Here is a 23,676-nt window from a genome sequence, read left to right as displayed (position 1 = left end):
AGGTAGACAAGCACTCTGCCACTGAGCCAGCCCCAACCCTGAATTCTTCTTCTTGATGGTGTCCTGTAAGCCCCTTAATCAATTAGATCATTTCTTTCTTTTTTTTTATTTTCAGATTAGATCATTTCCAATGACCTGTCTTCAAGTTTGACTTGATCTTGCCAGCTGTTGAACCACTCTATTGAATTTTTGAGCTCAGTTATGTTAGTTAGCTTCATGATTTTCTTCTTGGTATTTTTTTATGTTTTCTTTGTCTTTGTTGAGAACTTCAGTTTGTTCACGCTTTGCTATATTTACTTTGCTGAGTATCTTTATGAATGTCCTTTTTAATTTTCTTTGAGGTAAATCAAGTATCTCCCTTTCATTAGGTTCAGTTTCTTGAGATTTATCTTGCATTTTTATTTGAAACATATTGCCTTATGTTTCATTTATTTCTTAACTTTGTTTCCTTAAGTCAGCCTTTGCATAGTAGATTAAAGAACCACCTCTCTCAGTCTTGTTAGTGTGCTCTTTTATAGGAGACATTCCTCCCTAATCAGCCTGACCAGAGATTTTAGATGCCTCAAAACTCTATGTGCTTGTCCAACCTGCTCTTATTGTTCTTAATGGCCACTAAGAAATTAGAGAGTGCTAAGATGCTCTGTTGCCTTGAGAGATGTAGGATATAAGCCAGTCCCTTGGGGTGCAGCTAGAAACGTTAGCGTTTTAGGTATATGTTACAGTTTCTTCTTTCCTTGCAGAGAAGCTAAGAGCTAGAGTTTATCTTCCATTCTTTCTTCTCTACACCAAGAAGAGGGTCTGAGGCAGATATGTATAATAACGATGAGACTGCTCATTTTGAGCCTGCAGAGATAGCTGCTGAATATTTACAAGTTTAAAAATCACCTTATTGTTGGTCTTCTCTTTTTTATTTGTTCTAATTAGTTATACATGATAGTAGAATGCATTTTGACACATCGTACATAAATGGAGTATAACTTCTTATTCTTCTGGTTGTAATGATGTAGAATCACACTGGTTGTGTAATCATGTATGTAATAGGGTAATAATGTCTGATTCATTCTACTAACCTTCCTACTCCCTTCCCCTTCCCCTATTTTCACTTCCCTCTGCCTAATGCAGAGTAACTTTATTTTTCCTTAGCGCCCCCAACTTATTGTAAATTAGCATCCACATATCAGAGAAAATGGTCGACTTTTGGTTTTGGGGGGATTGGCTTATTTTGCTTAGCATAATATTCTCCAGCTCCATCCATTTACCTGCAAATGCCATAATTTCATTCATCTTTAAGGCTGAGTAATATTCCATTGTGTGTGTGTGTGTGTGTGTGTGTGTGTGTATCTCACATTTTCTTTATCCATTCACCTTTTAACATTTTAAATATTTTACTCCACTCTCCTCTTGCTTGCATGGCTTCTATAGAGAAAAGCAATGTTGTTTGCATCCTTGCTCTTCTATAAGTAAGGTGCTTTCTTTCCTTCTTCCTTCAACATTTTTCCTTTGTCTTTGAATTTTTTAAAAATTTGAAGGCTGGGGTTGTAGCTCAGTGGTAGAGTACATGACTAGCATGCATGAGGCACTGCATTTGATCCGTAGCATCACATTAAAAAATAAAAATTAATTTAAAAAATAGAATAAAGGTATAAATATTTGAATATAATACACTTCAGTATAGATTTTTTTTAAGTATATGTCCTGCCTGGGGTTCACTGAATTTTCTGGATCAGTGGTTTGACATTTATCATTAGTTTTAGGAAATTCTTAGTCATTTTTGCTTCAACTATTTCTTTCCTTTTTATCTTGCATCTCATATGGTATTCTTATTGCATGTATATTTTACCTTTCATAACTGTCCTATAGCTTTGAAACATTCTGTTCTTTTTTTCATTCTTTTTTCTCATTGAATTTCAGATTTAGAAATTCCTGTTGACATTTCTTCAAGCTCACTGATTCTTTCCTTAGTTGTACCCAATCTGTTGATGGGTCCTTAAAGTCATTCTTCCTATTACAGTTTCTTTTTTCTAATGATTCTTTCTTCAACTTTCCATGTTTCTCCTATGTTATTCATTTCCTCTTTTAAATTGTTCACTTTATCCATGTCCTTAGCATGTTAATCATACTAGTTTTAAATTACTGGCATGATAATTCTGATAATATTGCTACCATATCTAAGTCTATTTCTGATGTTCACTGTGCTTCTCAAGAGTATATTTTCTGTCTTTTAGTATGCCTTTTCTTTTTCTTTTTTTTTTGCAGGCTAGATATTATTTAATAGGTAAAAGAAACTTAGGTATATAGGACTTTAGTGTGATGTTTTATGTTTATATGGCTAAAGTTTAGCCAGTGTTAATCTTTGCTGTAGCTGTAGGTGATTGTGACTAAGCTTTCCTCTGCTATTCTTGTTTTTGTCTCCCATTATCTTTGATATTACATAGATACTTTGTAAATATTGTGTGAATGGTACAGCTTTTAGTCATATTTTCCTGTTATTATACAGGCACCCATGTGATGTGGTGGTAAGGTGTCACCGGAGGGAAAATATTCTCTAAGCCTATGATTATATCTCTTTTAGTAAGCTGTGCCCTGGCCTTTGACCTTCCCAAGTACTTCTCAGTAATGTTTTGTTTTTCCCCTTCAGGAGACATAGGAAAGCAGGCTGAGTCTTGAGTAGAATATTTCCCTTTAGCCAGTTCAGTTATTTTGTGGTCAAACTGCAGTAGATTAGGGTCTATAATAGTTTTTCTTCAGGGAACTATTAAGAAGAACAGAAAGATTGGGCATAAAGATGACTACTTTTCTTCTGCCTTTCCAGAAGCATAGAAGAATGAGAGGATTTTTCTCAGATCTTCACTGTAAGAACCTCACAGGGCTCCTGAAGATAAAAATTAAAACAAAACTGGGATTCCTTCTAGGATCAGGAATTTTTCTCTCAAACTCATACATATTGGGCCTCCAGCAGTTAGTCAATTACAAATTAAGTTTTCCTATCCTGCTATTTATTTCTTAGGAGATTTTTGCCCCTGGGCTTCTGCTACAGTAAGTTTTGATTCTCATTTTCCTCCTCTATGTCTCTATAGTTTCTTTTTTTTTGGGGGGGGTATAACAACAGTTTTCCCCATGATCCTCAGTTCTATTACTTCTATGGTGAATCTATGAGTAGTTGATTTTCAGTGTGTTTAGATTTTTTTCTTGTAGTGTGAATGGAAGAGATCACTTCTAAGCTTCTTTCATGCTGGGCCATAATGCAAGGGACTTGTTGAAATATCAAAGACTTTATTTTTGTAACATTTTGATCTCTTGAGAACTCATTTGAGTAACGATCTTTTAATAAATTCACTTTATTTTGTTAGAGGAGTAAAGGGTAAACTCTAGGGAAGATTAACTTTTTTTGTTTACTTTTCTCAAATAGATCCCAAATGCCCAGGAGATGTTGATTTTCATAATAGTGACTGGGACATTAAGACAATCACCAGCTCCTTGAAATTCTACCTCAGGTATGCCTGTTTTGAATTGGGATTTTGCTCTTCATAGATAATGAAATTCGGATGGAGATTAGAGGTAACCCACAGTTTCAAAAAATTAGATAGGATTACTAACCACACATGCACACAAAGAGTAGGAGAATTTCTGTCAAATAAGAAAGTACATTAGAAGACCTTTTCTTTAAATCTGAGAAATTAAGCAAAGGAAACATGGAAATTATAATTGTTAATGAAAATGTTTTTGAAAAAAGTACAGTATTTAACAATGTTCTTGGAATAATTGAAGGAGTTTTTCCATTGTTGCAGATAAAGTTAGTGTTATGATGGGTTCACTAGTAAAATCACACCTTGTGAAAATTCATGATTATTAAAATATTTTAGTGAATAACAACCATTTTGAAATATCAAATTGTATTGGGTAATGTGTGTGTGTGTGTGTGTGTGTGTGCGCGCGCATGAGAGTGCCATACCTTAATATATATATATATATATATATATATATATATATATATGATGAAAATAAAAAACAAATCAAGAAAATACAGTCACAATCATAAAATTATTAGAACTAAATAAAGTGGCAGCAGTAAGGAAAAAAAAAAGGTAACTTACCAGCAAAATTTGGAGTGCACAGTGACAATGAATATATTATTCAATATATTGGCATAAATTGATATAAAAGTGATTTTATATACATATATATGTATGTATACATATATATGATGTATGTATGTATACATATATATCGAAGCCAAGGGCTCATGCATGCTAGGCAAGTACTCTACCACTGATCTACATCCCCAGCCTTTTATGTTTAATTTTTTTAAACAGGATCTCACTAAGTTTCTGAGGATGGCCTCAAATTTGTGATCCTCCTGCTGCAGCCTCCTCAATAGCTGGGATTATAGGCATGCACCACTGTACTCAGCCAAGATAGATCCGTATTTAAAATCATTCTATTTTTTTTTTTACCTTTTATGTCCCATATTATGTGCTTTATATGCTAAAATACTTTATATGCTAAAATGTCTTATTTTTCAACTACCATGCTCTTTTGGCATCACAGGACTAATTCCCAATAGATTATATTCTGTTAAATGACCTCCTGCTATAGCATCATCATCTTAGAAGTTAACATCATCATGAATGTTCTTTCCATAAGTATATTTCCTTAATCTGCCAAAGAAGAAAGCAACTACTGTTGGAAGGTTTATTTTATGCTAGGCAATATGCTAGCTGGTTACATTGACAGTGTCATTGTTTTCTCTCCTAATAACTGAGTACCACTAGTGATGCAGTATCCATTTTACAGATGAGGAAATTGAGGTGCACTCTTACCACATTAAATAATATCCATGATCAAATCTATATTTTTTGAACCTTAGTGTCTCTTAATTGGGCTGCTGGTAGTGGGATGTCTTCTTACCTTGTCCTCAATTGCTGGGGACTGTGACCTTTATGGGATTGTTGGGTAATTTAGTAAAAACAGAAAACAATATTCTATGAGTACTTTCAGAAGACTTGTGATGGTGAGAACAATTGATACTTTCTCTCTCTGTCTTCCTTAAAAAGAATCAGTATTTTCAAAAGTGTTTATAGGTTAAGACTATTCTAACCCTATATCATTTCCAACTCATCCCACAATTTATAATATTGCCCTTTTGAAAGATGAGATGCCTGAAACTGTGAGTGGGCAACACCCCCAATAAGAGATATTTGTTCTCCAGACTCTTATCTGTGAACTTTTAATATGCACCAGCTGATCAATACCTTTTAGATTTCTTAAAGATAAAAGTGTTCCTAGTTGGGTTTCCATCTGTGTTCTGAATTTTTAAATAACTTCTTGTTGCTAACATTTCCAGGAAAGTATTAAAACAATCACTCCCTTCTCTCTTCTGTGTCTATCCTCTTTTATTTAACTGGCTCTGTCATTCCAGAAGTGCTCATCTCTAAATTAGCCAACATTTTCTGAGTGCCTATTATATGACAAGTAGGATATTATACAGTAAACATACAATTGAGAGGAGATATGGTCTCTGATCTTAAATAGTTCATATTGAGGAGCACAAATAGAAGATAAATAATCATACAAATATAACAAACAACAATAAGTTTCTGAAAAGAAGGTATAGTGTTCTTTGAAGACATTTAATAGCATTGTAATTAGCTTTTTTTTTTTTTGCCTTTGTGACTAAAACACCTGGCAAGAATAATTTTACATGAGAAAAAGTTTGCGTGATGCTCACAGTTTTAGAGGTCTCAGTTCTTAAATGGCTAACTCCATTCTTTGGGGCCTGGAGTGAGGCAGAACCTCATGGTGCAAGGGCATAGTGGAAAGCACTGCAGAACATGTTAATCAGAAAGCAGAGAGAGCTCTTCTCACCAAGGACAAAATATAAACCCCAATGTCACACTCCAGTGATCTACTTCATCTCGCCAGTTAATCCCCATCATTGGATCAATCCACTGATGAGGTTATGACCCTCATAATCTAATCATTCACCTCTGAACATTCTTGCATTGTCTCACACATGAACTTTTGGGGACATCACATAGCCACAGCAAATAGGATTACTGGACTTTTACTGATTGTTTAAACTCTGGTTTGAACTATAAGTTAGAACCAAGTGAGAGGGGGTGGTTCCTAACAAAGGAAACTGTACATCTAAATGCCTTAAGACAGAGGGGAGGAAGGCCATTCAAGAAACTACATGGACCAGTGTAGGTATTCAGTATAGAAAGAGAGGAGAAGTACATAGGGGTCAGATGCTGGGCCTTTTAAGACATTTTAAAAATTAGACTTTAGATTTATCATGAATGAGAAGATTATAGAAAAGTTGTAAGTGGGGCATTACATGATGAGATTTGTATTGTGGAAAAATAGTATGGATACTAGATTAGAGGAAGACAAAATTGGTAGAGGTGGAAGTCAATAAGCAGGCTACTTCTGTGGTCCAGGCAGGAGATGTTATTCCTGCTTGGACTAGGAGGTAGCAGTGAAGATTAGTAGATAGAAACATATTCAAAAAGTTTAGGAAGTATAGAGTTGATGAATTAGATATGAGGATTGGGGAGAGGGAAATTAAAGGACAGCTTCCACATGTCTGGCCCATACAACCAAGTGATGGTCATGCATGATAGCCAGATTTGAGAGGGACAACAAGTTTGCTTTTGGATATGTCAAATTGTGAGTGTCTTTGAAGAACCTAGGGCACTACGTTAAGCAGGCAATTGAAAGTGCAACTCAGTTAGAAGTTCTTGGATTGAGCTGTACTTGGGAATTATTAACCCTATTGCTGATAATTAGAACCAGGATTAAGACAAGCCAGTCTTATGAGATGCTTCACCCCATCCCCACTAGCCTCTGTATGAAGTACTGTACATGTCCTATATACTTAACCCCCAGTTACTCTTAACTCCATTTTCATCTGACTCTTACCTCTACTGTTCCACAGAAACTGTTATTGCCAGGGTCACCAGTGACTCCCTTAGTGCTGCACACAGTCTTTATATTACTTGAGTTCTCTGTAGAGTTAAAAATTGTTAACAAACCCTCCTTAAAACTTTCTCATCTTTTGGATTTTGTAATATCATTGAGTTTGGATTTTCTTTTGCCTCATTGGCCATTCTGGTCCATCTTCTTTATGAACGTTCTACCTGATATTTCCCAGGGCTATGTTTTCTTTCTACTACACTGAGGGATGGAAAATTCAAATATCTTTAGGGTCCAGGAAATGAAAATGAGTGAAGTAGACAGTTTTCATATTAAACTTGTTATATAATGAACCTTTATTTGCATAGCAATCCCTTTATACATAAACAGAAATATTTTTTACTTCTGCAACCTTCCATGTAATCCAAAGGAGCCAGATCATTCCATTTTTCAACAGAGATGGAAATAGAGATTTTTATATGAAATATCTTAACTTTTCTTATTTTGATTGTTGTTTCAATTCCATTTCACTTTTATACACTGTACTAGACATAAAACAAAACAAAACAAAACAAAAACAATCAGAAAGGAAATGTCAGAAAGCCTTTTTTGGCTGTTAGTTTGACATCTCTCCTAGAGCAGGGCCATCTGTTCTCATGATTTTAACCACCATTCTGGGTTCATGATTTCCAAATCTGCTTTTCAGACCTACAAGGGCCCTGCTTTCACCTTCTTAATAGTTATTTTCCCCTGGCTAACTGAGAACTCCCTCTGGTTTAGCCTCTCTTCTTTCCTCTTAATCCATTCCTATTCTGTCTACTCACCCAAACTAAATTAGTCCTTCCCTCACCATCATACCCAATCAATAAAGCAATTGTCTTTTTAATGTCTTTCAAAGGAACCTCTTCACCTTGTCTTTGTATGTTATTTCCACTATTTTTGTTCAGGTCTCAATTACCTATTATCCCCTGATTGCTACAATAATAATGGCAGGCCATGTAGCATAGTAATTGAGAACAGGGAGTCTGGAGACAAACTGCCTTGTTCTGCCAGTTATTAGTTTTGTAAACTTGGATGAATTCTTTAACTTTTGTGAGTCTCAGTTTCCTCATCTGTTAAATGGATATAATCTTAGTATTTACCTCACAGGGTAATCATAAGATTTAAATGAGTTAAAGCACACAATTCACTTAAAATGAAGCAAAGTTTACTATTATTATTATTTACTTCCTTCCTTTCTCACAACATATATTTATTTTTTACACTTGTCCCACTGCATGGAAAATTTTGTGTATGATTCTTTCCTCCACTAGAATTAGCTCCTTGGGGGTTTGGACTGTACTTATTCATCTCTGGATCCACCAAACCTGGCAAAATTCCAGGAACAAGTAGATACTCAGCAAACATTTTTTGACTAAATGAAGAAAATTTGAACCTAAATTTCTTCTTCAGTTAAATAATGATTTGAATAACTGTTCCACCTGATGGGATCATTGGAAAGATGAAATGGAAGAATAGATGCAAAAGTTCTTGGAAATTCTATGCATATATCAGATTGTAAGGAATTCATGGTAGCATTTTGAATGTGTCTCTTTTGGAACTTTGCAGGACTTATTTATACTTCCATTATCTTTGGGTAGCAATTAGAGACCTTTTTAGAAGCTTTAGTCTATATTTTTCTAGGTCTTTGGTTGAATTACTAGGAACTGTTTTAGGTACAGAGAAAAATGTATGCAATCACACTAGACTGTGGGGCTCAGAAACATTGCCCTCACAGTCCACAGAATGAGAATCCAAGGTCTGGCTACACCCTCCCCAAAGGAACTTACAGTCTTCATTAATTGCAGGAATCTTTCTGAACCTGTCATGACCTATAGGCTTCACAAAGAGCTGGTCTCTGCTGCCAGTAAGTATTTATGTTACTAGTTATTGTGTTGTTCTGGTTCCTTAGTAAGGTTTGCAACAATAAATTTTGAAAACTACTTGAGGGACAAAAACCCAAAACACAGATTTTGCCCACTGCCAAATGAGAATATTCCTGCTTGCTAACTCAAGAGTTATATGATTTTTCATAAATCAATGTTAGCTGAGTTGGTTGGAAGAAATTGGCTAACTTGAAGGATGTGACAGGTATAAAGATTTTGGTTTATTTATTTATTGTTTCTTACTTCAAAACAAGAGAATTGTCTCACATTAACAAGGGACAGCAAAATGGTTACATTACAACTGCTGTTTCAGCTTCCTTTAGCACTTTGCCTTTTCAAATGCCTTTTCAATTATGTTGTGAGTCCTTACTCTTAATCTGTTAGCACAAGATCACATTTTCTAGATATGAAAAATGAGGGTGATGATAGAGGGATATATGTGAACTAGGATATATAGAGTCACCCCAAAGATTGGCCATTAAGGAAGCATTAGCCATGTTGGGTGAGACCACTTTATGACTGTCTCTCCTGCCTGTACACAGCCTTTATCCTTCATGGTGATCTGTGTAGGGAGAATGATAAGGATTCAGGGGATTTGACCTCTTGACAGGTTTTTGAGGCGAGGGAGCCTTGCTCAGTGCTTCTGGGCTCTCTCATTGATTTTCATAAGAACCCAGAGGCAGCAACAGTACCACAAGGAAGGTCGGTGAGAAAGGGTTGTCAAACAGAGGGATTTTAGGAACAATCTGCTGTGGCTAGAATTCTGATTGCCTTTAAAACAGCCTTATCATCTCCTCTCCTTCTCCTCTTCTATCTTCAATTTTTCTTCATCTTAAAAGGCCTATTTTTTCTCTCTGATTTTTGTTCTCTTTCTTCTTGGACTCTCTTTGTCATTGTCTCTGTACCTATTTATCTCTTCATCTTTTTGATTCTCTCTGTGTCTCTGGTTGTCTTTCTCTGTATCTGTGTTTGTGTGTGTGTCTCTGCTTGTGCGTTTGTATGTGTATGTGCATATGAGAGTTTGTTCAATGCAATTGCCCACAAAGCCAAACATCTTTCACACTCTTCTTTCTGACAGAGTCTGATAACCTGGATTATCGGCTAGGAGCTATTCACTCCCTGGTTTATAAGCTACCAGAAAAGAACCGTGAGATGCTGGAACTTCTGATAAGACACTTGGTCAAGTAAGTAACTGTGTAGTTTTCAGAAAGAGTTCCTGTTGGAGGAGGACTGGGTCACGTGGGAGAGCTACAGAGAAACTGTCTCTGCTCCCAACTGCTTCCTGGTCAGGCTGAGTGCTATGTGAGGAAGGTGATTTTGCCTTTACCATTGTGTGTATCTTCTCAGAGCCATCATGTAGCTAGATTGTCTTAGTTGAAGACACTCAGGTAGTTGGACTGGGAAGAGGTTTTACTACCAACACTCAGGTAGTTGGACTGGGAAGAGGTTTTACTGAGAGATAAACCTGGTTTTGAATCCTAGCTCTATAACTTATTTAGCTGGGTAATCTTAGTCAAACTGCTCTGAGACTCTATTTTGTCATCTTTACAATGAGAATAGTAATGCCTACCATACAAGACTTATGTATCAGAGTGAATACAGCTATCCAGGTGCACATCTGTAATCTCAGCAACTCAGGAGGCTGAGGCAGGAGGATCACAAGCTCAAGGCTAGCCTTAGCAATTTAGTGAGACCCTGACTGAAAAGGAAAACAACAACAAAAAGAAAACCTAAATTGGGCTGAGGATATATTTCAGTGGAAAACTACTTATGGATTCAATCTGCAGTACAAAAAACGAAAACAGAAAAGAGTAAGTAATGCCAGCTTGGCATGGTGGTGCATGCCTGTAATCCTAGCTACTCAGGAGGCTGAAGCAGGAGGATTGCAAGTTTGAGGACAGCCTGGGCAACTTAGTGAGACCGTATTTCAAAACAAAAATAAAAGAATTAAAAGTCTGTGGTTATAGGTCAGTGGTAGAGTGCTTGCTTATGCATGAATAAGCCCCCTGGTTTCAATATGTGGTACCTCAAAACAAAACCCAGTGAACAGAGGTATAGCATATGGCACAGGCACATAGGTGACTCTCAACAAATGAAAGTTGTTAAGATTTTGGTCAATTTCTTGCCCTGGTGGCAGAAAGAAACAGCATTACAGACAGTAAGCCTGGTGATAGGCTCTGAGATAGGTGGGTGAAAGGGGCACTTGTGCCCCACAGTGGTGTTTCCTGGTCAAAGAATTTAGTGTTGTAAATAAAGATGAATTTACCTGGCTCAATAAAATGTGGAAAGCACTGTGTTCAGGAGTCAGCATGCATGGATTCTGGTTTCATTTCTGCTGCTAGCCTGCTCAGCAGGCAGGTTAACTCTCAAGGCTTCTCCTGGTACATTAAACAGTTTGGTGTAAGCTTAGAGGAATTGCAATGCATTTAAAACATATATTTAGCAAATAAAGTTGTCCTTATTAAAAAATGTAATCATGAGACATTTTAACCTTATTTGGAGAGGACTTCAAACACCTAAACTTGAGTCCTTTAGTGAGGGTGAGCCTCTGGCTAATGACCCTCTCAGCACCCCACTGTGAGAGATTCTGAGCACTCTGTCCATCTGGATTTCAGGTCTTTCTATGATATCTCACCAAATATCTAATCCAGGTTGGGCTTTTTCTAATTTTGAATTTTTTAACATTTCCTTAGTAAATGAGTATTACATACACTTATATAGATAATAAGTATAATTTACAAGAGGATAGCGTTTATATTTATATTTATTGCCAATGTTTGCATTTTAGCCTAATATACAACATTAAGGGATGTTTTATCTCCAAAAAGTAATTTGTGGTCATCTTAGTAAAAGTAGAGAAGTAAGAAAAAATAAAATAAATAATAGAAAATATGCATGTTAATTTGAAATTTCCCTGGGCAAAGAAATATTGGGTTCAAGTTACACTTTTACCTTTAATTTATATGTGATCAAAAGAAAGTATCTCCCATTTTTTGAACCTTAGTTTCTTCATGTGAGGGTACAGGATCATATACTCTTTAAAGACAATTTAAACTGTGATTTTATAAGTGTCTCAACATGTGACAAGAGCCAAGGACTCATGAAAATGTCCCTGTTGGTAGTGGGTAACAGGGTGCCTGCTTCCACCCATCCAGAGGCTAGCCACCTGGCTTACTTCAAAAATCTTGGTCCTCAAAATCCATAAAACAGCCAGGCGCAATGGCACCCATCTGTAATCCAGGCAGCTCAGAAGCCTGAGGCAGGAGGATCGCGAGTTCAGAGCCAGCCTCAGCAAAAGTGAAATGCTAAGCAACTCAGTGGAACCCTGGGGATGTGGCTCAGTGGTTGAGTGCCTCTGAGTTCAATCCTGGTACCAAAAAAAAAAACCCAAAAAACAACAAAAAAATACCAAAAACCCCAAAAACATAAAACCAAAAGAGACATGAACAGATTAATCACAGAAAGACAGGTGCCTTTAAATATGTGGAAAACTACTGAAGCTCACTCATTAGTAATAAAGATGCAAATTAATCTTACACTGAACTATCATTTGTTGGCAAATTCTAGTGCACAGTCTCTGTTGATGAGACAATAGGGAAACAGGCATTCAGATACATTGCAGTACTGATTCTCTAGAGTCTCAAAGGAAGAGGATTTGGCAATATCTAACAAATTTGCATATTCAGTTACCCTTTGAAGTAGCAATTCCACTTTCAAGCAACTACTTTAAAGACACACCTCCACAGATACAGAACAGAAAGTGTACAGGGTTTGTCACTGCAGCATAATTTTAATAGCAAAAGGTTGCAAAAATGAACTTGTAGAGTAAATGAGGTTACATCTGACCAGGCAGTCTTGTATGGTCATAAAAAACAGAAAGAGGTAGGTATAAATTAGAGTACATAATATGCTAAAGTTTTTATAAGAAGAAAGAAGAAAACAAGAATATGGAAACACTCTACATATCTATACACATATTTTCTTATTTTGTCAAAAGAAGTACAGTAAATTATTTTAAAAATGACTCTCTAGAATTCCACTCAGTGGTATATATCCAAGATAAATGTAAACACATTGTCTTTCAAAATCCTATGCAAAATGCTCATAGCAGCATTATCATAGTTGTCCAAAGGTGGAAAATTTCCCAATATCTATCAGTAGATGAATGGATGAACAAAATATCATATATTCCATACAAAAGAATACTATTTAGCCATCAAAAGGAATGAAATACTGATTATACATATATGGTATAATATGGTTGAACCTTGAAAACATTATGCTAAATGAAATAAGTCAGACACAAAAAATCCACATGTGAATCCATTTACATGAAATAATAAATCTATAGAGACCGATACAAAGTGGATTAGTGGTTGCCAGGGGCTGGGAAGTGAGGAAGTGAAAACTGACTGATAATGGGTATGGGGTTTCTTTTTGGAGTAATGAAAATTTCTGGAATAATTAGACAGAGATTACAGTTGCACCATTCTGTGAATATACTAAGAACTATTGAAAAGAGGGGGATATATGGTATATGAAATTTATCTCAACAAAGTTATAAAATTAAACAAATAATATGTTTGTATAGGGAATCAGTGGTAAATAATGCTGAAGGGGAAGGGATAACAAGCTAGATTGCTCTAAGTCTACCTCCTTATATGATTTTGACTTTTAACTCATATTGATGTTTTTCACACCCCAAACTAACATTAAATCAAAAAGAAAAATATTATTAATCCTAAAACTGAACACCAAAAAAGTAAATGAATCTAAATGTTTATCAACTTGAGAACATAATCACATAGAGAAAGCCGTTATTTCAACTAATTTGTCAACACAGTCTATGATTCATCCTTCACAAGATATGCTCTAAAAATAAGAAGAGCTATTAGAAGTTTTTAACATGATATAGTAGAACTTTCTTTTTGCAGTGATATAATTATGATTTGAAATGTATATCTCACAAGGATAGAATAAAAATAAATGTATTAAAGTTGTTAGAAGCCAAGATTTATGGTTTAAGAAAAGATAAATATATATATAAAATTAAAGATGTAAAGAATTTTTTTATAGCATTACGGTAAAATTGGGAATGTCTATATGAATTTATAATTTAAAAATAAAACAATAAATCAAAACTTGTATTCATTGTACCAGTCTTGAAATGATTCTACCCAAAAAGCAATGCATACACTTAGTGTTTGATTTCTTTGGTTATAAATTGCATTCCCTTTTCAAAGGCACCAGGCATGCTTAAGAAATGGCTGAGTTTAAGTATATATGAAGGAAAGTAAGTTTTATCCAATACAGTTGGCTAAGGAAGGAAGACTTGAAACGCTAATAGCAATCATATCCAAAATGGACATAAGAACCTGCTTGAAAGGACTAACACTTGATGACATTTGGAGGCAACATGAGTAGCAGCATATGATATTGACCCATAAAATAAACAAAAACTCATGGTGTTGGTAAAAGAAAGAAAAATGTTTATTATATAAGAATACTGGCTAATAAATGTAGGAGAAAAGATAGAAATTGAGAAATCACTAATTTGCAACCTTACTACCCTGTTTTAGAGATTGATCAGAACTATTAGGTAAGAGAATATTGAGAAACAGTATAGTCACATAATTTCAGTGTATTACTCAAAGGTTAATTACTAATTGCAAGTGGAAATAACAGATCTTTACAGTGAAGCCACGTTATAGACACCACTTTTAAGTAATTGATCAAAGTTAGTATCACTGATAATGGTATAAACTGATCTCATTTGCCCCTTAATTTGATTTTGTGAGAAGTATCAAGCATGATCTGTAGGATATGTTTGTAAAAAATGTTTAACCTGATTTAAATTAAGTCTGTCCAGTGTATAGGCAATAAAAATATAGAAAAATAGAGAGTGTTTGACATTTTATGAGAGAATGGGCTTGGACTTATCAAAAAGTCAATGCCACGGGGAAAAGAGGTAGGGATACTGTTTTACACTAAGAGACTAAAGAAACAAACAAATTCAGTACATGAAATTTGGATCCAAATTTGAGCAACTTAATTATAAAAGACATTTTGTGTGGCATTTGAGAAAATCTGTACATGAATTGGATATTAGATGATATGGAAGTACTGTAAATTTCCTTAGATGTGAAAATGTTACTTTGATTTGAGGGTAAAGATGCTTGTTCTTTGAAGGTAATTGCTGAAATATTTAGGTTTCAATCACTTTTCTTTCAAAAAGTTCAGAAAAAAACATACACAGTGAGAAAGCAAATGTGGCGAAATGTGAATTCATGAATCTAGGTATAGACAGTGAGTGCTCATTGTACCATTGTTTCCAATTTTTTAATATATTTAAAAACCATCTTAATCAAAGTTGTAGATAAAATGTAAATTACAGAGAATGGTTAGGTCTATTTAGGAAATTTACACAGGAGAAGAAACTTCATGTACTTTAAAAATGCACATAATTATCCTGCCTGCCAATTGCTGCATTCATAATCTATATGATGATAATAGCTATGCCTTCATGATGTTTACCCACCACCAGCATGTTTTCTAGAGTAATAATAGGCAGAAGCAAAGTGACCTCAGCCAATTTGTGGTTCCCAATTATCCAGATCTTTTTGGTACCTGTAACTTCCATTAGTCAGAGATAGGGGAACACTAAAGGCTCACCTCCTCAGCAATCTCACTACTAGTGGAATATTATAATAGAAGCAAGCCTCAGGACTAATTCTCCCATTTATACATGTATTTATCAGTAGGCCAATACACAAAGAGTCGTACAGCCTGTTCTGTAAATTCAATGAAGTCCCATTTCCCATCCTTTCAGATGTTCTGATAGTATCTTCCATGAAAGTTTCACTCAAAGCAGATGAGATAATAATATAGTGACAAATTTGGAGTCCAGCAATAAAAGGATATGCTGCAAATGCAAGAGTCTTTCATAATCTTAGGACGGGGCTAGCATCCTAATGATTGTGGGCTGTTAGGCTTACTGGATGATTCTTATTTTTTTAATAATACTTCTGTTATTTTATAAGCAATACTGTGCATTGTAGAAATTAGTAAATACAGAAAAGCAAAAACAAAAATGAACTTCAAAACCTAAAAATTTTTTACTTCCAGCATTGAATAATAATCACCACGGACATATATAATACACATTCTTTCTAATCTTTCTCTGTGTGTGTATATGTGTACACACACATATTTATATATTTTTTTACCAAGATGATATTGTGGTATTCTTTAACATATGTTTTTCAGTTCAACAATTTCCACCTTTCCAGACAGTATTAACATTTAGCGACTGGACACAAAAAGTACACATTATAAGTGTTTTCTGAACTAGTGGTCAATTTTCATGACTTTAATCAAGTTCAGTCCACCCCACTACCTGTTCATGACATTGAGTTGTTGACAAGACCTGTTTTCCTGCAAACTGTTACTACTTTTGCCTGATTTCGTCATTGTCTTATTTTTTATCTTGTTCCTCTATTGCCTGGATATCTTGTAATGTACAGGTTTTATCTAAAGGCAAGATGGATTCAAGCTAACCATCTTTTTGTTGGAATCAATCCTAGGTGACAATGTGTACCTTATGTTCCATCACATCTGAAGTACATTATATTGTTTAATCTACCTTACTAATTAATGTAAGATCAATTAAGGTTATATTTTACTACACTGTTCATGCAAGCCTGGGAGATTTTATACAATAGTCCCACGCAATCCATATATCTTGAACACATCTTGGCACTGAGAAATCATTTTTACCATCTATCATGATATTTAAAGTTATAATGGGTATGGGGATTTGGATTTGATTGGAGATGAAGTTAGCTAAAGCTTATAGTAGTTGCTCTGGCTTATAATTACTCTTTAAGTACTGATTAGTTACCCTTAGAATATGTAAGTATGTATTCATAATTAGAATACTATACTTATATCTAAACAGTCCTAGAGTACACATAAGACTAAGAACCTATACCAAATTTCATCAGTTCTAGGGATATTTTTCTTTTTCAAATTCAGAATTCTGGATGCATCTTAGAATCAATAGTTTCTTAAAATCACTGTCAGGTAGCTGCTTTGATGTAATTATCATAGTCTCTGCATGCATGAATTTGATAATAGCTGCTCACATTGTAGTCATTTCAGTTATATTAGTTCATTTTTTAGTTTATTTTCTACTTAAAATGTCTTCAAAAATATGAAATTATTTTACTTTCTTAGTGGTACCTAAATTAATGCTGTGGTTACCATTGATGGCATTGATGAGGTTCAGGACATTGCATAGACTATGTTTAAGTATTAAAGTAAATTATAGATAATATAACACCAAGAGAGAAAGCCAAAACTGTCTACCCTGAACAAAGGGCACCATCCTTAGGTGGGGAGGGGACTGCTCATTTGTGACATTGATTCACTCTCCCACCCATTGTTACTTTCCTTTTGAAGTACATTTTATTATGTAAGATTTCAAATATGTCTGTAGAAAAATAGAGGAAACAATACAAAGAGCTCTCATGTGCCTATCACCCAGTTTTAACTATTGTTTACACAGTTCCAGTATTGTTTTATCCATATCCCCATTCATTTCTCCTCCTCCCATACTATTTTGAAAAAATATCCAAAACATCAGAATTATTTCATAATCTATAAATGTATCACTTTGTGTCTTAAAAAGATAACTATGAACATAGCTATAATAAAATTATTTGGAAATGAATAAAAATTCTAAAATATCATCAAATACTCTCTATTCAATTTTCCAGTGGTCTCAAATATATTAATTTTCCCTTTGAATCAGAATCCAAATTGCATATCTACATAACAATCTGATGCAATGATTTTTTTGTGTGTGTTACTGGGGATTGAATCCAGGGGCTCTGTACCACTTAGCTGTATCCACAGTCCTTTTAAATTTTTTTCATTTTGACACAAAGTCTTGCCAAGTTGCTGAGACTGACCTCAAACTTATGATTCTCCTGCCTCAGACTCTTGTGTATATGGGATTACAGGTGCATAACACTGTGCCTGGCTTGATGAAATGTTTTTGACTCCTTTAATCTCTAACAGAGGATGACAAATATTTCTGTAAACTATCATAAAACGCATATTTTAGGCCTTGTGAATGATATGGCCTCTGTCACAAGTACTCAATTTCATCGTTATAGCATGAAAGCAGCCATTTAAGTCACTATGAAAGCTGTGTTCCAATGAAACAAGTATGACAAAATAGATGGTGGGCTGGATTTAATGAGTACTTTAGTTTGGTGATACTTGATCTATAGCAGTGGTTCTGAAACTTTGGTGGAAATGACACATGAAAAGAACAGTTTGTCTTCCAAGTCTCATTAGAATGCAAAGAAGGAAGAGTATCCTAAATGGGACACCAGGAACCTCCTTCAGAGAAATAGTAGGTGGCTTTGGCTTTAAAAAGCCTCCCACAGAAACTTTGGTTTTTCTAACTTTGAAACTAGAGAAGCAGGCAGCAGGAGGCCATGGGACTACCTTAAGGTTTGGAGACCAACAAATGTGGGTGTGAACTCCTGCCTTGCCCTGTATTCACAAACTGTGATCTTACTAAATAATTTGCCCCTAGTGAACATGGCTGTTTTGCAGTTCTGATGATTCGGAGAACTGCTGAACATTGAACAAACATCAGTGCCCTTCTGAGCTCTCAAAAGGAGATAAGCCAGTGTTCTTGCTTTGTCACTAGTGGTTTAGCCATTCCAGATCACTTGGTGGCAGCATGGAGATACTTTTCCATTTTAATATCTGAAAAAAAATCTGTCACTAAAAAATAAAGGTTAATTGCAGAAGTATTTAAGCTGTTGAAAGGGACCCATCAGCTGCCCTGCAATATCAAAGTCCCTAAGTGGTTACTGCTTATTATCATCTGAATGGTAACCAGCCTTTGTCAGGGGCTTAACAGACTTCATTAAGATTTGTCTAAGGATTCTGTCCCCCTCAATTACCACTTAGTGTCAAGAACTTGCTGGTTGATGAGTCAGTCTTTTAGAATTCTTAGCTTGGGTGGGTTTGGAAAATTAGTGTTTTGAGTGGGCAGCTGGCCTGTCCCTTATTTTAATCTCCCCACCCCCATAGCCAAACTGACCAAAGGGCTGCATGCCTTTTATTTGGCTGCTTCCAGTACTATTTAGAACAGCATTAGAGGAACTGAGTTCCTTCAAAAGTAATTTATTATTTGTACCAGGAACACATTTGGAAGTTGTTTATAACCGAATAGGAGAGTGAGATAAGTAAACAACAACAACAACAACAAAAAAAAACTCAGCTTGTCCATGGTATCAATTAAGTTGAGGACAGTGCTCTATGTTTCCCTTGAATGTGAATCTGGAAGGATAAATTGACATTCTTCAGATATGGGGAAGATGGACTTTATAAGCAGAGGGACTGGCATCAGCAAAGATATTGAGGTCTGTCTGAAACAACCTGAGGTAACCAGAAAATTCTAATCTAAGCAATTTAATGAGAGTTTCAATGGTCAGCATTGCCTAGAATGGAGAGGTAATAACAGATATTTCTAGGGTGTGTGGTACCATGCTGAAACAATTTAGCTCTATGTCAAAACTCTCTGAAATAGGTAGCATTTAAACAAGTGGGAAACCTAAAGCTCAGAGAAGTTACAGTGAGTTAACATTTCCTGGTGCAGAGTTGGTGAGTGTCCGCCCATGTTGGGATTTGAACCCAGGGCAACATCATTGTCTAGGCTGTGCATATGGCTTATAAATAGGGAGAAAGTTACAGAAAGCCTAAACTGCCACAGTGAGCACAGCTGTCCCTCTCCTTTAAGTAATAGGCAACCATTAAAGGAAATTTAAGCAAGAGTGACTAGGGCCCGAAAATCTGAGATTACAGAATCTACTCCATAGCTAACTGCATGACTTCAGGCAGATCCCTTTCCTTCTCTGGGCGTTCTTCATCTATGAAGAGAAAGATGATGAAAGGATGGTCTTAAGGATCCTTTTCAACTTTTTCAGATTTTTACTTTTCTTTGGATGAGGAAAGGGCCATATTACTTACTAGAAAGAAGGGAAGATGCTCTTTCCATGTACTTTGTTGTTCCTCTTGCCTTGAATGTCCTCTTGCTTCTCTCTTGCCTCTCCAAATATTTAAAGTTAGTCTTAAATTCCCCTGACTCTTAACTCCTTTAGCACTGCTTACTAAATTCAATATGTCTCACTTTGGCTCCTAATTCTATGCCATCTTATGTTTTTGATGAGTTATTTCTGTTGGAATCCTTTCTTTCCATCTATACTTTGGGCTGTCATTTCCTTCCACTTTTTAGCTTCTCTTTCCCTCTATATCAATTAAAACAGGCTTGGTTATAAGGGGGGTATTGGAGGAGATCTTGTTCAACATTTTCTTTTACTTCTGGCAGTGTGTGTGAGCACAGCAAAGAGAATCTCATGACCCCTTCCAATATGGGGGTGATCTTTGGGCCCACCCTGATGAGAGCTCAAGAGGACACTGTGGCTGCCATGATGAACATCAAATTTCAGAATATCGTGGTTGAAATCCTAATTGAGCACTTTGGCAAGGTATGTGTTTCCTATCCTTACTATCATTTCTCTAAACACTTGACATTTCCCCAGCTGTATATAGGATGTGTCTTCCTTCTTGGCTTGAGTTGACAATGAAAGGAAATCCTATTGTGACAAAATGACATTTAATAGTATTTTGACCCTGGGAATTTCAGGAACTATTGCTTGAGCATGTCACTATTTTATTATCAGGCACTATGCTAAATGCTGAGGTTACTGAAGAAGAAAAAGTCACTGCCTTGAAGGCGTTCACAGTGTAATATGGAGATGGACATGTAAACAGAGGAGATGATAAGCATGAAAGTGGTATGACCAATGACAGTGTATGGGAGAATAGTTATAGTTTCTCACCCATCACTACGTTCATGACTGAGAAACCCTACAACAAAAGACAGATCAATAAGAGAAAAGCTCATTTTCTGTAATTTATGTAATAAGTTTTATGTGACTTGGGAGCCTTCCGAAGTGAAGACCTAAAGAAACAGGTAAACTTATGTATTTTTATAATAAGTCTGATGAAGAAGTGGGTATTTTTGAAGAAATGTGATTAAGGATTTATGGGTATGATCTAATGGTAATAGAAGGGGGGAACTTGGCAAGGACTTTGTACAGGTTCTTCTTTGTGTTTTTGGTCTTCAAGAATAAGGGGCTGGGGATGTGGCTCAAGCGGTAGCGAGCTCGCCTGGCGTGCGTGCGGCCCGGGTTCGATCCTCAGCACCACATACCAACAAAGATGTTGTGTCTGCCGAGAACTAAAAAATAAATATTAAAAACTCTCTCTCTCTCTCTCTCTCCTCTCTCACTCTCTCACTCTCTCTCTAAAAAAAAAAAAAAAAAGAATAAGGATGTTCATTTCTTCAAGGTATACAGAGGGTACCTGTGGAATAAAATTATCATGACCTGCTTTAAAGGAATGTTAAGGATTTAAGGATTCACTTGTGGCCTACTTTGGAGAAGAAGTATAGGAAACGATCTCAGAGTCCTTCTTATTTCTGTTATTTCCTCAAATGCCAAGGTGACATATTTCATGGTAGCAGATCCTGAATCCTGTGAAAACCCTACATAAATTAATATATATGCTTATTTAAACCACATCTCATTCCAAAAGAATTTAAGGTAGCAATATTGATATAGTATTTAACATACAAGGTAGCATATATTATAATCGGATCAAATGAAAAAGGTAAAACAAAGTGAGAGACAGAAAATGAGCTCAGGAATCAGGTTAGGACAAGTCATATTTATTGACATGTCTTGTATACTTGACTACATTTGGCTTTAAGCTTTTTAGCAGCCAGTGCCATCATTGGGAAGCCTAATTCAATAAGAAACTTTTCTACAGGATGAGGACATTGATGAAGTCTATCTATAGTTCAAATCTAAGCATTGCCATTTGCTAGCTGCATTAGGTAGGACACATATATTGAAGGCTGGGCTGATAAGATTCCACACACACACATATATACAGTGTTTTAACCTGAGAGTTGTTTATTTCATGGTTGTAGAATAGTTCAGGGAGATGGCACAGAGCTTGTAAGGTGATTTCACAGGTTCAGGATCCCAGGTTCGTTCTTTCTTGGTGCTCTGGAATCCCTGAGGTGATGCTTTCATCACCTTGATTGAATATATTCTACATTTCATCAGTCAAGAAGAAGGAAAGAAAGGGAATAGAAGTTATAGCCTTTTCCTTTAAGGCCATGACCTGGAAGTCACACATATCACTTTCATTTATATACCATTTTTCAGAATTGAATCTCATGGTCACACTTAGTGATGAGAGGCAGAGAGGTATAGTCTTTATGGTGTAGATTACCCAGCCAGAACTTAAAGAAGGAGATAATGGATATTCAGTAGCAACTGGCATTCTTTTTTTAAAAAATATTTTAAACAGACACAACACTTTTTTATACCTTTATTTTATTTATTCATTTTTATGTGGTGCTGAGGATCAAACCCAGTGCTTTTTTGCTATATTATCTGTGTCAATTTCAAACAACTTATTTGACTTCTCTGATAGTAATTTTTTTCAGCTAAAATGAGTAGATGATAATAAATACTGCCTATGTGATGGTCACATGCACAATTTTATTTAGTTAATAAGTGGAAGAGCTGAATAACTTGTACCAGAATACAGTTAGATACCACAAATAAAATCTATTGTTCTACAGCACAATAGAGTAGTTATAGTTTACACAATATTATATATTTTATGTTATTATTAATGTGTTATATTATGCATAATGATAGGGTTCATTCTGACATAATTATACATGCATGAAATATAATTTGTTCCATTTCAGTCCCAATTGCTTCTTCTTTACTTCCCCTTTTTCCTTGCTATTCCCCTTCCTCTATTTTAGTGGTTTTTCTATTCATTCATTTTAATTGGTTGTTTATAGATATATGTAAAGGTGCAGTTCACTGCAATATGTTCCTATATGTATGTTTCATAATTTGGACAGTTTCAAAGAAGTAAAAGAGAAGAATTTTTTGGCTCCCAATGATAAGAAATGATAAATGCTTAAAGAGATGAAAATGCTAATTACCTTGATTGGATCATTACATATTGTATGCATGTATCAAATTATTGCCTTCTACCCCAATAATATGTACAATTATTATGCATCAATTTAAATATTTTAATAAAAAGTGACATTTAAATCCAATTAGATTTGTTAAGAGTTAAGGTACTTAGTCAATAGCTTCTGCTTTATCACCAGTCATTTTGGTTCAGTAGTATTATTGGGAATATACAGAAGAGGTGCTTGAAGAGAAGCATCACCTATATTAGATGATAGTGTTTTAGTCAGGATTATTCAGAGAGAACTAATAGAATATGTACACAGATATATGACAGGTCCACTTTATGCTGAAGGCCCTGAGATATTGGTAGCATGGCTCAGTCCAAATTCCAAGGCCTCAGAACTAGGAAAGCTGATAGTATGACTCATCTGAAGTTGAAAGTCTGACTGTGAAGGAGAGTTGGATGCCCTGAAGTAAATCCTAAAGTTCAAAGGCCAGTGAATGTAGAAACCACATGTCCAAGGCAGCAGAAGAAAATGCTGGCCCAGCTTTCAGAAAAAAAGACCAATTGACCTTTTACATTTCTCTGATTTCAGCCAATTGGATAATGCTTGCCTGCACTAAGGCCAGATCTTCCTCACCTAGTCCACTCAGACTCACAAGCCAACAGACACACCCAAATTAATGATTTTTTAGGCTTCTAGCTACTCCTTAATCCATTCAAGTTGACACCTAAAATT

At 35.5% G+C, this 23,676-nt stretch overlaps 1 protein-coding gene across 1 annotated transcript in view; it reads left to right on the top strand.

Annotated features, from left to right (window-relative positions):
* Ophn1 (oligophrenin 1) overlaps window positions 1-23,676 on the top strand; it is a 369,837-nt gene that overhangs the window by 279,760 nt on the left and 66,401 nt on the right. Inside the window, exons 16-19 of the mRNA XM_077793759.1 lie at window positions 3,410-3,494; window positions 8,763-8,821; window positions 9,919-10,024; window positions 20,251-20,410. Of these exons, the coding sequence (XP_077649885.1) occupies window positions 3,410-3,494; window positions 8,763-8,821; window positions 9,919-10,024; window positions 20,251-20,410 (410 nt within the window). The remainder of the gene's footprint in view (window positions 1-3,409; window positions 3,495-8,762; window positions 8,822-9,918; window positions 10,025-20,250; window positions 20,411-23,676) is intronic.

The sequence above is a fragment of the Urocitellus parryii genome, chromosome X (genome assembly GCF_045843805.1).
Source record: "Urocitellus parryii isolate mUroPar1 chromosome X, mUroPar1.hap1, whole genome shotgun sequence".
In the NCBI taxonomy this organism is placed as follows: Eukaryota; Metazoa; Chordata; class Mammalia; order Rodentia; family Sciuridae; genus Urocitellus; species Urocitellus parryii.
The sequence above is the reverse complement of the archived record's forward strand: the minus strand, read 5'-3'. Positions and strand labels throughout refer to the sequence as shown.